Source organism: Anomaloglossus baeobatrachus, chromosome 2 (genome assembly GCF_048569485.1).
Source record: "Anomaloglossus baeobatrachus isolate aAnoBae1 chromosome 2, aAnoBae1.hap1, whole genome shotgun sequence".
Taxonomy (NCBI): domain Eukaryota; kingdom Metazoa; phylum Chordata; class Amphibia; order Anura; family Aromobatidae; genus Anomaloglossus; species Anomaloglossus baeobatrachus.
In genome coordinates, this window is record NC_134354.1 from 365,146,742 (window position 1) to 365,161,725 (window position 14,984).

At 46.6% G+C, this 14,984-nt stretch overlaps 1 protein-coding gene across 2 annotated transcripts in view; it reads right to left on the bottom strand.

Moving 5' to 3' along the window:
• Positions 1–8,627: 8,627 nt before the first annotated feature.
• Positions 8,628–14,984, bottom strand: part of SFPQ (splicing factor proline and glutamine rich) — a 35,414-nt gene continuing 29,057 nt past the window's right edge. For both annotated transcript variants that reach the window (XR_012750495.1, XM_075336016.1), the window contains one exon: positions 8,628–8,673. Coding sequence is in view for 1 of the 2 variants with exons in the window: in XM_075336016.1 (XP_075192131.1) it covers positions 8,650–8,673 (24 nt within the window). In the remaining variant the exon portion in view is untranslated. The remainder of the gene's footprint in view (positions 8,674–14,984) is intronic.

Sequence of the window (14,984 nt, forward strand, 5' to 3'; positions counted from 1 at the left end):
GAAACGCGGATACTACCTTAGGGAGAAACTCCTGAATGGAGCGCAACACTACCTAGTCCTGGTGAAACACCAGGAAGGGAGCCTGATATGACAGAGCTGCCAGCTCATACACTCGCCGAAGAAACGTGATCGCCCTAGAAAAGCCACTTTCTGTGACAGGCGAGAAAGGGGAAACTCCCATCAGAGGCTCGAAAGGCGGCTTCTGGAGAGCAACGAGTACCTCGTTCAGATCCCATGGATCTAACGGCCGCTCGTACGGGGGCACAATATGACACTCCCTGTAGCAACGTGCGCACCTTAGGAAGACGTGCTAGACGCTTCTGAAACAACACGGATAGTGCCGAGACTTGCCCTTAAAGGGAGCCGAGCGACCAACCGTTTTCCCGACCAGAGTGCAGGAGGGCAGGCAAAGTAGGCAAAGCCGATGGCCAGGGATACACTCCCTGAGCAAAACACCAAGATAAGAATATCTTCCACGAGTTGTGGAATATCTTGGCAAACCGCGGCTGGCGAGCCCGTCTCATTGTGACCCTGACGTAATGCTCACAGTCGACTGACGGTGAGATGCCACAGATCTCGGTACCACAACCTCCTCGGCCAGTCTGGGGCGACGAGAATAGTGCGGCAGCAATCGGAAGCTGGAACTGCGACCAATCTTGAGCCAAGGCGCCTGTCGCCAGAGCTCCCGCCATGAAAATCGAGACCTTGTAGTTGCCGAGACGCCATGATGTCGACGTCCGTCCTCATCCCGCGGCTACCGATTTCTTGAAGCCAAACGGGAGCAGGTCCCATTCCCCTGCGTCCACGTCCTCGCGACTGAGGAAGACTTGCTTCCTAGTGTTGTACGTCCGGAATGTGTACGCCACCGCTGTGGATAGTCCGACTGAATTCGGTTCTGATTGCATTCCAGCCACTGCAGGAAAGCTTGCAGTGCAAGATACACTGCCCAGAGCTCTAGACCACTGAGTTGAAGAGTGGACTCCTCTGAAGACGGTCTTTGACCGTCTGTGAAAGGGGGACGTTACTGTGTAGGAACATCGACTTCCTTCCCCTTAGCGAAGAATCTTCTAATGATGCGGACGCAGATGAAACTGCGTGAAAAGGCTCGCCTCTGGATGAGGCGCCTCCTTGAAGGAGAGACTGCACCCTCGTCTGTAGTGAACGCTGTTTGTCCAGCGGAATTCACTATCACTGAGAGAGTGTGAAAACTCTATGCCAAGATATGCCAGCGATTGGGTTCAACTTAGAAGAAGTCAAAGACCTCCCCGAAACTCTGGGAAGGGTCCAGCGCCATGTTCAGGTTGTGTTGGCATGCTTCTAAAAGAGAGTGCCTTGACAAGTAGATTGTCCAAGAAAGGGATCACAGAGTGACCGTAAGAGCGCGGGACTGCTCCCACTGCTGCCATGAACTTGGTGAAAAACCCGTGGGGCTGTCGCCAGCCGAAGGGTAGGGCTACAAAACGAAATATGCCCGTAGCCAACGCCGGTGCCTTGGAGCAATCAGCACGTGGAGATAAGCATCCTAATGTCTATGGATGTTAGGAAAAACTCTTTGAGACAGTGAGGCAATGACGGAGCGGAGTGATTCCCTCCGGAACCGCCTGGTTGTCACGTGCTTGTTAAGCAGTTTAAATTCCAGAACGGGACGGAAGGAGCCGTCCTATCTTGGCACCACGACCAGGTCGAAGCAAAAGGCGTAACTGGTTCCTGAAGAGGAACAGGGATTACCACTCGTCCTGCCTGCAGAAGAGCCTCGGCTCGGTCGGAGAGGTAGTTTGAGACAAACTGACTCTCTCTCACCGGCCTTTGACCTGTGGTAGGTAAATGTCGCTAAAGCGGGGGAGTCTGCTCCCCGCGGTTGCGGAGTGAGAAGGCTGAAAAATATGAGAAAAAAAACGCTTTGGTAGCGATTCCTCCGGCTGCCTTCCCCGGGCGTACTTGAGCCTGCTAGGAATCTATGCCCTTCTGGGCCTTTTGAGTCGTTTTGGACAGTTGAATGAATTCATTCAACCCTTACCAACAGACTATCACTAGATAAAGGCAACCTGGTTAAGCACTTTGTTGGAAGAAGCATCTGATCCAATCTGTTAACCACTAGGCTCTGCGTAAAAAATACGGAGATGGCCGATGCCACCGCCGTCCGGCTCGTAGAGTCTCGGACAGCCTTAACAGCATGGTTCGCCATGCGGCGATTGCGAGATTACAGACGCTGCTGAGACCGAGATGTACCGGTGACAGCGTCCCTCTGCGCAACACTATCTGAAATAGCTTGGAGTGCCTTCACGGCTGCGACTGCCGGAGCAACCGACCTGCCGATAGCTTCATAGACAGATTGCGGCCAGAACCTATCTATCTGTCAATGGCATTTTGACGTGAAGCCCCATCCACCACTACAACTATAGATCCAGCTGCAAGCCTGGAGATCGGGAGATCCACATTTGGACCTGGGCTAGCGCTTGTCCAATCAGGGAGGAGAGTGTCTCATTAATACGGTCGGAGAACGCTTATCGTGAAAAGCGTTGCGTTTCTGGACTGCATCTCTAGGATCAGAGGGCCAGACGAGTACGCAATTGCTTGCGATATTAGAAAAGAGATCTCCCCTGCTGTGAAGCTGACTCTTTCACTGATGGAGTCGAGGGCTATTCCCAGCGAGCCTGCTTAGGCCCTCTTGAACTGACGTCCGTGTCGGAGCCTGCCCCCTGGGACGCGTGAAAACCACCCTGGAGCCTTGAGCTGCTCCTCAAATCATGGTGGCCAGGGGCATTGCAACTATATTGCCCAAGGTCTGCGTGGGCTGCCAGACTGTAAGATGTCAGCCATAGTCACAGCCAATATAACAGCGGAAAGAAACTGCAATTTCGTCCCTGTCTCTGGACAGGAAGCACAGGTGGTTCTTTTAACCACATATAGCCGAAAACCCCGGTCAAGCAATTGCCCGCACTGGGGTCCTAGACTCGTATTACATGCAGTACAAGCAACATATAAAGTCCTCATTGGCCTTTTCTTTTTCTGCTGTTGTTGTCTAGCTATCTAAGTGCATAGCCTAGGATAGCGACCGTACAGTAAATAATCATACAAGCATGAAGTACAAATAAACACTTCAGCTCATGTAGTACACGCAGCATTGAAAACTTGTGGCTTGGCACATTAGCTCTTCTGCTGCTGTTGTCTATTTATCCAGGAGCTTGAGACAAGGATAGCGACATACAGTGAATGTATAGCATTCAAGCACGAAGTACAAGTAAACACTTCAGCACCTGTAGTACCCGCAGCATTGAAAACTTGTGGCTTGGCACATTAGCTCTTCTGCTGCTATTGTCTATATATCTAGGAGTATGAGACAAGGATAGCGACATACAGTGAATGTATAGCATACAAGCCTGAAGTACAAGTAAACACTTCAGCACATGTAGTACACGCAGCAGTGAAACTTGTGGCTTAGCACATTAGGCCTTCTGCTGCTATTGTCTATATATCTAGGAGTATGAGACAAGGATAGCGACATACAGTGAATGTATCGCATACAAACATGACAGTAAACACTGCCAGCACATGCAAATGCAGCAGCCTTGCAAGCTGGTGCCTTGGCACCACTGCTCTACTGCTGCTGTTGTCTAGTTAACTAGGAGCATGAGGCAAGGATAGCGACATACAGGAAATGTATAGCATACAAGCATGACAGAAAAACACTGCAGTACAAGCAAATCAAGCAGCATTGAGAGCCTGTGCCTTGGCAGCCTTGCCTTACTGCTGCTATTGTCTGTTTAACTAGGTGCATTAGCCAAGAAAAACGACATAGTGCATGTATAGCATGACAATAAACCCAATTGCAGCACCTGCAAACGAAGCGGCAATGAAAGCTTGTGCCTTGGCACTTTGCTGTTGCCAAATCTGCCAACAAACACTGCAGACTAATCATTGAACACTTGTCTAGCCATCTAGGAGAGTATGCCCAGAATAGCGACAGTACAGTGCTGCATCGCATATCCGCACACAGTTCAAAAGCCCACTTCAGTATTAGTGGGACCAGTACTGCCTATCGCCCGCCCAGCGCGAGTATGAGGTCGCTCAAAAACCTGTGCCTGGTTCCGTTCTCCCAGAGTGGAAACCATAATGGCTGCCGGCTTCTCTTCCACGTCCTGTGCAGAGGGGCGGGCCGTGGGCGAGCCCCAGCCAAGAGCGGGAACCCGGCATCTCACTGTGTTCAGTGAGAGGGGGCTGGAGAATGCAAAGCAGACTCCAGCTCCCTGCGCTGAGATCTGTACAGCGTCCCGCCCCTCCTCTGACTGGCAGGGCTGGGGGCGGGAACGAAGCGGTGCCAGGCCTCAGAAGCCGGGGACTAAAGTTACAGGCGCCCCCGCCGTAAAAGCGCGGTCGGCGCCAAGTCCCCGGCGCACTACAAGTCACATCAGCGCCGCCGCCGTATGAGCGGTCGGCGCAAGTTCCTAAACATGACCCGTCGCTCAGCCATGGCTGCAGCAACATAAGCCCATCACTAATGTCCCCGGCGCACTATAGCGCCCAGCAAGCCCGGAGCGTGCTGTGCTTGCCGGAGACACCGAGTACCTGACCGATGCAGGGCCTTGTCCCTGATAGTACTCGTGCTCCACATCCATCAGGTTCTTCTGGGTCTGTGGATGGAGCCCGGCCTCAGGGCTTGGAGGCCGACAGATCCCACTTCCACAGGGCCCTCCAAGGGGATGTGGAAGGAAAACAGCATGTGGGGCTCCGGCCTCTGTACCAGCAATAGGTACCTCAACCTTGCAACACCATCTGGTGAGAAGGGAGCATGCTGGGGACACTATATGTGTCCTCTTTTCTTCCATCCGAGATAGTCAGCAGCTACTGCTGACTATACAATGTGGAGCTATGCGTGGATGTATGACCTCCTTCGCACACAAAGCTAAAACTGAGTAAGCCCGTGATCCCACGGGGGGTGTATAGCCAGAAGGGGAGGGGCCTTACACTTTTTAGTGTAATACTTTGTGTGACCTCCGGAGGCAGTAGCTATACACCCAATTGTCTGGGTCTCCCAATAGAGCGCTGAAGAAATATGCAAATTAAACGCAGCGTTTTGAACAGGAAGGTGCACACAAGAAATCCCCGTTTCCCATAGACTGCTTGAAAATCAAAACACATGCATTTTGGCATGAAAACGCTGCAGTTCAAAACACAGCTGAAAAGCAGGTAAAAACACAACGTGCGGACATAGCCTAACACCCATAATGCCTGACTAAACAATCCTACTCTCTAGCAAGTGTCAGGTGTTAAATGCCAAGTTGTAGTAATCCCAGTATTGTCTGGATCCCATAATCCTTTGCACCCTCATGTAATTAAAGTGGCCACCAATCCAAACCAGCTGTGATGCATTTTTTATTAAACCACCACTGCAGTTTAGCACTTTAAAGGCAATTCCCTTGCCCCTAGCATTATACTTATCCAACATTTTCAGCTTTTCAGTCCACTCCCGTGGCCTCTTGTGACCACCTTCTGACTGGCCAGACTGAGACCTTCAGATGCATTTAGTAACCTTCCAGAACACTTCTATATACTGGAGTTGCCACCATGTCACAAATCCTCAGACCAAGTAAAGAGTAGGTGACAGAAGATTAAGCCGCTGGAAGGAGAGTATAATATAGGGGTGAGGGGACCTAGATTTAAAATCATCCCTCCAGCATTGCAGCAAGAAAAAACAAAAACACTGGAGTGGTGCTTTAAGTGAAAGGCTGCAGAGGACTTGTGGCATTTCCACAAACTGACTTGCTAGGAAGTTTGATTAGAAAGTGATAAAGTGCTTTAATTGCACACTAAAGGAAAAATCATCAGTTTGTGGCTTCTTGTTCTCCCAGAGGTGATTGTTGTCTTTAAGCCATGTAATTCAGATTGGCAATTCCATTTTTTCAAGTCTTGCAAGTTCCAGATAATTCCTGCTGTCAAGAGCTATAGCTACATGTTACTGCCCTTGAAGCACTGTACTGGCTTTTTCATAGCCAAGACTACTACATTTTCTTGTATGTATTTAGTCTTGAAAGAAGACCCACTGCTGGAATTTTTCCTCTTCTCCCATCACTGTTCTAAAGTGAATGTCAAATAAGCTACATCTGAACCACTATATATATTTTGTAGTTTGAATGAAAAGTCAAAAGGAATTAAAATTTGTTTTTATTAAAGCAAAAAAACTTCCATTTGAAATCCAACAGCGGTCCTGCAAAAGAAAAAAAAACTAGGCATCAGATATAGCATTACAAGTGAGCCAATTTAGAAGAGTATATTGCATATTACTACTTGTCATGAAGTTTACCTTTTCCCTTTTCAAGTCAACTTCATGTATATAGTGCAGACACAATGACATGTTCATGTTTTCTGGAAAATAAAAACTGCAGATTAGATTTCAATAAATCCTTCTTATATAATAGCATGCATCAGTGAACAAGAAAACTAAAATGACTATTGTTATTCATGATCTTTAAAAATACAGGGGCTACAAGTTTGTTATAATCCCCAAAGTTCATTTGTTTGGTAAGCCTTCCAGTTTCAGAAAAGCAAAACACAAATAAGGATTTGCAACTTCCATAGATCTTGAGCCTTACTGATGAAAATATTGTTGATCCTAGCAACAGAGCAATGTGCTACTTGGAACCTTTTAAAGTGGACCTTTCAGTTTTAGCATGTTCCAGTGGCTGCACAGCTGAATAAAATTATTAGTTCATATTTCAGCAACAGATATTAGAAATTGAAGTACATATCCTAGCTTATGATAAGACTATTAGAACAATCAAATTCTTCTGTGGCAATTACCATTTTCTCTGCAAGACACTGACCAGTAAAATGCAGAATACAGGCATACAGGCAGAGAAAGGAGGAAAAAAAGCACTTAAATTTCAGGATACAAGTCCTGGCTTTCTGTGCCACACCTGTAATGCCACGGCTGTATTCGTGCCCAAGGATTGCCCCACAATCCTCATCTCTAGAGAGCAGACAGTGACAGCTGCACAGAAACAGATCAGTATTTCCGCCATTACCGATTATGGTGAGCAGGCCTCAGCTAAGTGAAAGCATATTCACCCTCTCACCCAGAATCACCAGCCACGTTAGGCCCTGCACAGGTCCTGACCGGAAGCCTGCTGTACTGTATAAGGCTATGTTCACAAGGAGTTTTGGCGCAGGTTTCTTCTGCAGTAAAACCTCATGTTTTGCCAGGAAAACCTGCGGTTTTGCACTTCCACATTGATTTGTATGGGTAAAAAAAAAACCTTAGAATACACATGCTCATTCTTTCAAAAACGTAGAAAAAAAACAAGGGGGTTGACAAAACAGAAAAAACCACAGGTGATGTGTGCATGAGATTTTAGGAATCTCAGACTTTGCTGGGAAGGCAGCGTTTTATTAGCATGGATTTGCATGAAACCAAGGCAAAAACAATGCTAAAAATGCAACAAAAACACAGTGTGAATATAGCCTTGCTATGTACCAGGATCACATTGCAATATACAGCAAAGACGACACTTTAGTAGCGTCCACTTTTTGCTTTGAAGGCAATTAATGAAAAATATTGCATGTTTGAGCCGGACTCCTATTTTCTTTGGACATAATTGGCTATGGCGAAGCGGTTGCCCGAGCTCCATGCTAAACTGGCAATACGGTGAGTTGGATTTTACAACATACATGCTGTCACTCTCTAATCAGGAGTGCCACTGATTGCAGTGAGCAAGTGCATGGCTAAAATGAATAATCAGCCACCTTTCCCATAATCCCACCCACCACTCAGTCCTGTTCTGCACCTGCACACTGCCTGCCCAAGGCATCGCAAATCAGTCTCCCCTGAGCCAAGTGTGACAGCATGCATATTTATGCAGGCAGCGTGCAGGTGAACATGCAGGACTCAGAATGGTGTGTAGGGTTACGGGAGAGGAGGCTGAATATTCATTAACTTAAGTAGCCATGCTCACCGCAATCATTGGCGACACTCCTGATCTGAGATTGTACCAGGACTCCTGAGTGACAGCTACATGAACATACTGTCCGTTATACAGTACAGCAGGCAGAGGGTGAGAGCAGGGTTCAGAGCAGTGGGTGTGGTTCGGGTAGTGGGGGGGGGTGAGAAGAGTAAATATTCACTTAGTTGGGACTCCAAGCAACACAAGTGAATAAAAGTGACATCCTGATATAGGGCAGCACAAGGCACATTTCTGGATAGTGTCGAGTATGCAACTTGGGCTTATTTTTGGAGTAGGGCTTATAGTTCAAGCCTACTCCAAAGATGACAAAGTCCTGCTAGGGCTTACTTCTGGGTGAAGGCCTATTTATTTTTGGGGAAACACTGTAGTTACTATGGACAACCAGGCCATTGTTGGACCTTAAGGTTTCAAAAAGTCATGCACATCAAATTGTATGGTACAGTCTAAACCTAACCAAACAGATTAGAGGATAAAACCCAACAAAGTAGACTGGTTTGCTTAATGTATTTCCAGAATTAGATGCCAACCTAGGACAACAGTGGATTGTTAGCTCTGATGTCTATGAAATATTTGTATGCACAACAAATGAAACGTTGTACACATTATGAGTTTGCCAACAGTTTAAAATGTATAGTCATCAACTGCCCTCTCGCAGATTACCCAACATACCTTAGCAGGACAGTAGTTTATGTCAGCCGGGGTTTAGATTCCATACCTACAGATAAGTAAACAGTAAGCATTTAATAAGTAACACTTTAAAGAAGAAAACAAATCCTGAAAAATGCAATCTTAAGTGTCAAGGGGCAATCTTGGGCCAATAAATGGAAAATCTACTGGGTGACTATTTAAACATGCAGCTGAACAAATACCGAATTAGTGAATGGGACTTATGGAGATTACTCAGCAAATCTAAACACATGGTTTAGTGCTGTCACTATATTCAGATCTGTATAAAATCAATTCTAGATCAGCAGTACAGACTGAGCTGTTGCTGCAGTTAAAGCCTGATTTTCTGTATGTCCAGCTTACAATTATAGAGGGCAACAATTGCATCTTATAGTCAAATGGAAGATTATGGGCTACAAAAACTAAGGAGTGAAATGCCAATATTCCCATTAGTTCACAACTTCCTGCCTCAACCAATTTACTTCATTAAGACACAAGAGGCCCAAATCTCCCCCCCTCCCCCCAATTACATTCCCAGTTTGTTTGCAACTTAAAGGTACAGTTCAATTAGTAAATAATTACATCCATATTCAGGATCTCTGCACCTTTAAGCAGCATCTGGATTCTGACATATCACTTCTGATTTTTATTTTCAAATATGACATTACTAATTCTTAAAAACACAGTGCAGCACTTTATCAAGGTATTGTTCCCATTGCCGAATGCATCATTGCGTTTTAGGTGAAGCTTCACCCCCATACAATTGTGTACGCGGAATTACAAGAGCAGCACTACAGACACTGCTCTATAGACTATTCAAGCTGAAGCATGATCTCAAATAACATGGTGCATATGGAAGTCTAATGAAAACAATATTCCTCAAGTCAAGAAAAGTACCGTAACAAGACCTGAGGACAATCAAGCATTTGTACATACAAGAGGTTCATCACAACAGTATAAGCTCAACATACACAAGTGTGTCGCATCTGGCATTGACCAATGTTCTCCTGACAGGCAAAAAAATCCCCACCATGTAATACTTCAGAGAGGTTTACTGAATGCAATTCTTCAACTTCTAAAATGTTATGTCCCAATTCAGTCCAAGCCCTGATCTACAAAAGTGGCTACAGCCAGGGATGTTTATAGACTTGGCTTTGTTCATTTGGAGCATGTCAGAGAAGATGTACATGTTTTACGTGGTCAAGACTCACAATAACTAAATTTTAACCACTCTAGTCTAAGAACTTTACACTTTCTATAGTGAATTGGTCTAATAAGATTTTGATTCACAAATAGAATTACCTTCTTATTGTTGGCTTTCCCCAGATCAATTTGTACTGAGAAAACAAAACTGTCTTAAAGGGAATCTGTCAGAAAGACCAACCTTCCTAGGACATCCATGTGGTGAAGACCAACCTTCCTAGGACATCCATGTGGTGATGCAGGTCAGAATTGCAAAACCGGCGAGAAACTGTGCGAGTGGAGTGTGATAAAACATCGCATTCCACTCGGACCAATATTAGCCTGTGTCAGCGCACATGAGCGATTTTCTCAGCCCTAATCGGACCGAGAAAACAATTGCAGCATGCTGCGATTGTAATTTGAGTCTTGTTTCTCTCCACCCATTCAAGTGTATGGGGCGAGAGAAAAATCGCACTGCACTTGCGGTACACCGGTGTACTGCGAGTGCAGTGCGAGAATGGCAATAGCCGGCAACAGAGGAGAGAGGGAGAGAAATCCCTCCCTCCCCTCCTCCTTGCCGGCCCGCCCCTCCGCAGCACTGGCTGCCCCTCCTGTGCCGGCCCACCCCCCGCAGCTGAGGTTCGCTCGCACGGTCGGACCTCAGTCGCAGGGACACTCGCATGACTCGGCTCTGCTGTACTGCCAGCATGAGCAGAGTGTCATGCGAGGGGAATCGCAGTAATCCCCATGTGGCCCCAGCCTTAGAGAACTTGAAGCCGTGATTGAGCAGTGCGTCAGCACAGCTTTGTATAGTAGAAATCATGATTTATAAATGCTGTCTCGCATCCTGCGTTCACAGGAGGATTGTAATGAGCTAACCCCTGGCCATCATAACAAATTAGCACCCCATGATCACAATAAGGGCACGACAATGAGCTGGGAATGACGCACTCCCCGCTGGCCAGTGTGAAGTCCCGCTGTCAGACAACAGGAACTGGTTAACAGCCATCAGTGTATAGCAGATGCACCTGCAGTTAGAGGCACACTACTTGCTAAAATCAGCTGCCTTGTACTTGGAAAGCAGCAGGCTCGGTGGTTGCATCAAAGGCAAGGGACACCACACATTAAGTAAATATATGTCGTCATGTTGGGTTTACTATAAGATCTATGGGCCACACATCTGCATAAGAATCTGCATCCAGAGGTTATTGAACATTTAAATATTACAGAATATCCACAAATTTCTTAACACATTGGGTTGCAGGTAGATTTATTTAACTTTCTAAGGCTGCTTTCACACTACGTCTTTTTAACATGCGTCCTGAACGTTTTTTGCTGCAAAAGCGGATCCTGCTTTTACAGCAAAAAATGCATGCAAACGCATGTCTTATTTTGCAGGATCCTGTCACTGGATGTTTAGGGGCGGGCATTGGAGTCATGTGATCGGGAGTGAGGGGAACTAAACGTGCCAGACTGGGAGCCGGCATCTGACAGCTGCGAGGCTCGTAACCAAGGTAAACATCGGGTATACTTGCTTGGATACCCGATATTTACTTTGGTTACAAGCGTCTGCAGCTGCTAGGAGCCGGTCTCCCTGCACACGTTACCAACGTAAACATCGGGTAACTAAGAAGTGGTTACCCGATATTTACCTTGGTTACGAGTGTCCGCAGCTCTCAGGTGGGGGAGAGGGAGGGGGAGAGACAGAGAGAGAGAGAGAGAGAGGGAGGAGAGAGAGGGGGAGAGAGACAGAGGGAGGAGAGAAATAGACTGATCACGGAGGCTGGCTTCTGGGCATGCTCAGTAGAGCAAGCAGGATCCTGCCTATCAGCACGCCAGTGTTCACATGCGTTTGCATGCTGTTTAGTCAGGATCCAGCAATTTGCAGAAGTTGGACGTAGCTCAAAAACGCTACAAGTAGCGTTTTTGAAAGATGTTAAAAAACTGCAAGTCGCTGGATCCTCACTATAATGCACGCAAACGCAGGTGAACGCATGTTAACGTGAGTCCATTGCAAATGCATTGAAATGAAAACGCATTTGCACTGGATCCGTTTCTGCGTTAAAAAAAAACGTTCAGGACGCATGTTAAAAAGAGGTAGTGTGAAAGCAGCCTTACATGCCCATATAGATTGTTAAGGAGGGTTGGTCTTACAGATTCCCTTTAAGCAATTACAGAACAGAGCTCTTCGTTTTGATGCAGGAGGGAGATAGATTTGGCAGTTGTGGTTTTGTTGCAGATTTTAGACTAATTTTAAGTAATTTTTGAGCATATGGTAACTCAATCATTGCAAAGTTCTGATTTAAACATTTTAGTTCTATATATAAACCAAAACAGTTTTAAAAATATGCTTTTAAAAGCGTACAGGGGGCCACATGCATCAAGAGGCAGGTGCCCTCCTAGACTTTTGCATGGCCAGAAAGAATTGTGGAAGAAAACAGCATCTCGTTACTTCATCGGGGCCAGAGTTTTGTGGAGAACCTCTAAGGGCTAGGACATGAGCGAGTAAAACTGGCAGAGTGGAATGTGAAGAAAAAAAAACGCATTCCATTCGGACCCATGTAACGCCATAGGGCCGTTCCCATCTGCAATGGTTTCTCGGCCCTAATCTGACTGAGAACAATCTTAGCATGCTTAAGGTGGAATCTGATGCGTATTCACTTGCACCCATACAAGTATATGGGTGCGAGTGAAACATTGCACTGCATTCGGATGCCAGGAGTGCAGTGTGTAATCGCATCAGCTGATTATGGAGTGGAGAGGGAGGGACTCTCCCTCTCCGCATCTGATCGCAAGATCGAATTACAGTATGATATTCGGCTCACGCTTACAGCAGAGCAGGAGCCGAGGGTCATTAGCATATCGCATCCAATGCCATTGCGTGTCCCCAGAATAAAGGTTTGTTTTTTTTCATGTTGGGAAGCTTGATACATGAATCAGCCAGTTCATAGCTCCTCTTAAATTGTTTCTGAATAGATAGCCATTAAAGTCACAAAAAATTTATGGGAGCCATTAAAATCCACCTTTTAAAAAACAGCCTGCCTAGTTTTACCTACTTCGAAACGCAAAAATCCAATATGCTCGATAGAAACGTTAAACCACAAAAAAAGGACTCTCCAAGCCTGACTAGGTTTGACATTTTGAACTCTGGTATACAATATTTAGTTATGACTCAACTTTGTTACTGTAACAATTTGGGTTTTTGTTTTATGAAAAGAATCATCACCCTCCCAGGACGGTAACACTTGTCTACTTTTGCGGTAATCAGTTACCCGCGCCCCCCCCCCCCTCCCACACAACAAAATCTGGTTATATTGAGATAAGGTGTCTTGGAGACAACTCCCACTTATCTGAGCATCACTGTGGCAATCAGCTGCCAGCATTCAGCCCAGGGTGTTGTGATCAGATCCGTAACCTGGAGTCTACAAATGTCCTCTGTTGTAAGGGTACCTTCACACTTAGCGATGCAGCAGCGATCCGACCAGCGATCTGACCTGGTCAGGATCGCTGCTGCATCGCTACATGGTCGCTGGTGAGCTGTCAAACAGGCAGATCTCACCAGCGACCAGTGAACAGCCCCCAGCCAGCAGCGACGTGCAAGCGACGCTGCGCTTGCACGGAGCCGCCGTCTGGAAGCTGCGGAGACTGGTAACTAAGGTAAACATCGGGTATGGTTACCCGATGTTTACATTAGTTACCAGCTCACACCGCTTAGCTGTGTGTGCAGGGAGCAGGGAGCCGTGCACACTGAGCGCTGGCTCCTTGCTCTCCTAGCTACAGTACACATCGGGTTAATTAACCCGATGTGTAATGCAGCTACATGTGCAGAGAGCAGGGAGCCGCGCACACTGCTTAGCGCTGGCTCCTTGCTCTCCTAGCTGCTGTACACATCGGGTTAATTAACCCGATGTGTACAGCAGCTACATGTGCAGCGAGCCGGAGCCGGCAGCACAGGCAGCGTGAGAGCTGCAGAGGCTGGTAACTAAGGTAAATATCGGGTAACCACCTTGGTTACCCGATGTTTATCTTGGTTACAGCTTACCTCAGCTGTCAGACGCCGGCTCCTGCTCCCTGCTCGCTTCATTTGTCGCTCTCTCGCTGTCACACACAGCGATCTGTGTGTCACAGTGGGAGAGCGCCTTTGAAGAAAACGAACCAGGGCTGTGTGTAACGAGCAGCGATCTCACAGCAGGGGCCAGATCGCTGCTCAGTGTCACACACAGCGAGATCGCTAATGAGGTCACTGCTGCGTCACAAAAAGCGTGACTCAGCAGCGATCTCGGCAGTGAGCTCGCTGTGTGTGAAGCACCCCTAAGTTATTCATAATTGACACAGGTAGTTTGTTAGCAGTGGTGTGTGCTGATGACAGGTGTTTTGACTGTTAAAGGGGTTGTCCAGTCTAAATCCATAAGTAAATTGGAATCCTCAGATTGCACGTGCTTAGAATTCACTGGTTTCAGAGCCAGAGGCAGCAGTCATGTGGCTGCGAGTAAACTATGCATACTCCCACCCAGAATGCAACTAGAGGGTTGAGGCCTTGCTCCAAGCATAGAGCAAGGTTGCCGGCTAGTATCATGCATACCTCACATGCGGCCACATGACCGCTGTTTCTGGCTCTGAAACAGATTATGCCTCACAACTGTCTAACTGCAGACTAATTGATTTGTACCAGACAACCCCTGTAAAAAACAGTGGTTATGGATGGTCAATGCAGTCAAAACATTTCGTTGGCCATATGCTTTTTTTTTCATAGAAAGATGCTTTTTAATTGTTTTTGACATGACCCATGTTTGATAAGAAACACCTGTGTTAATGCTGATAGGAAAACATGCTTTTCACTATGCAAAAACTGCATGCGGTTTATCACTGCAATAGACTATGGCATGACTGATCACCATAGTGGTAAACAGTGTGGAGCCCCTCCAACATCCATATACTAATAGTTTCTCCTCAGGACAACCACCGCATATGTGCTTTAAATGGTCAGAACTACAAGTTTCTTGGCCACAAGAAAAAAAAAAAAAGAAAAAATTGACTGTTGAAAGAAAGCAGTTAAGTGAACACAGCCTACTACAGTGACCCCCAGTTCTCAGCTCTGCTGTTAAAGCAACACGGACTTCAATTGTAGCTTAGTAAAGTGCAGGACAGGATCGAGAGACCATTTAAATTAACTTATGA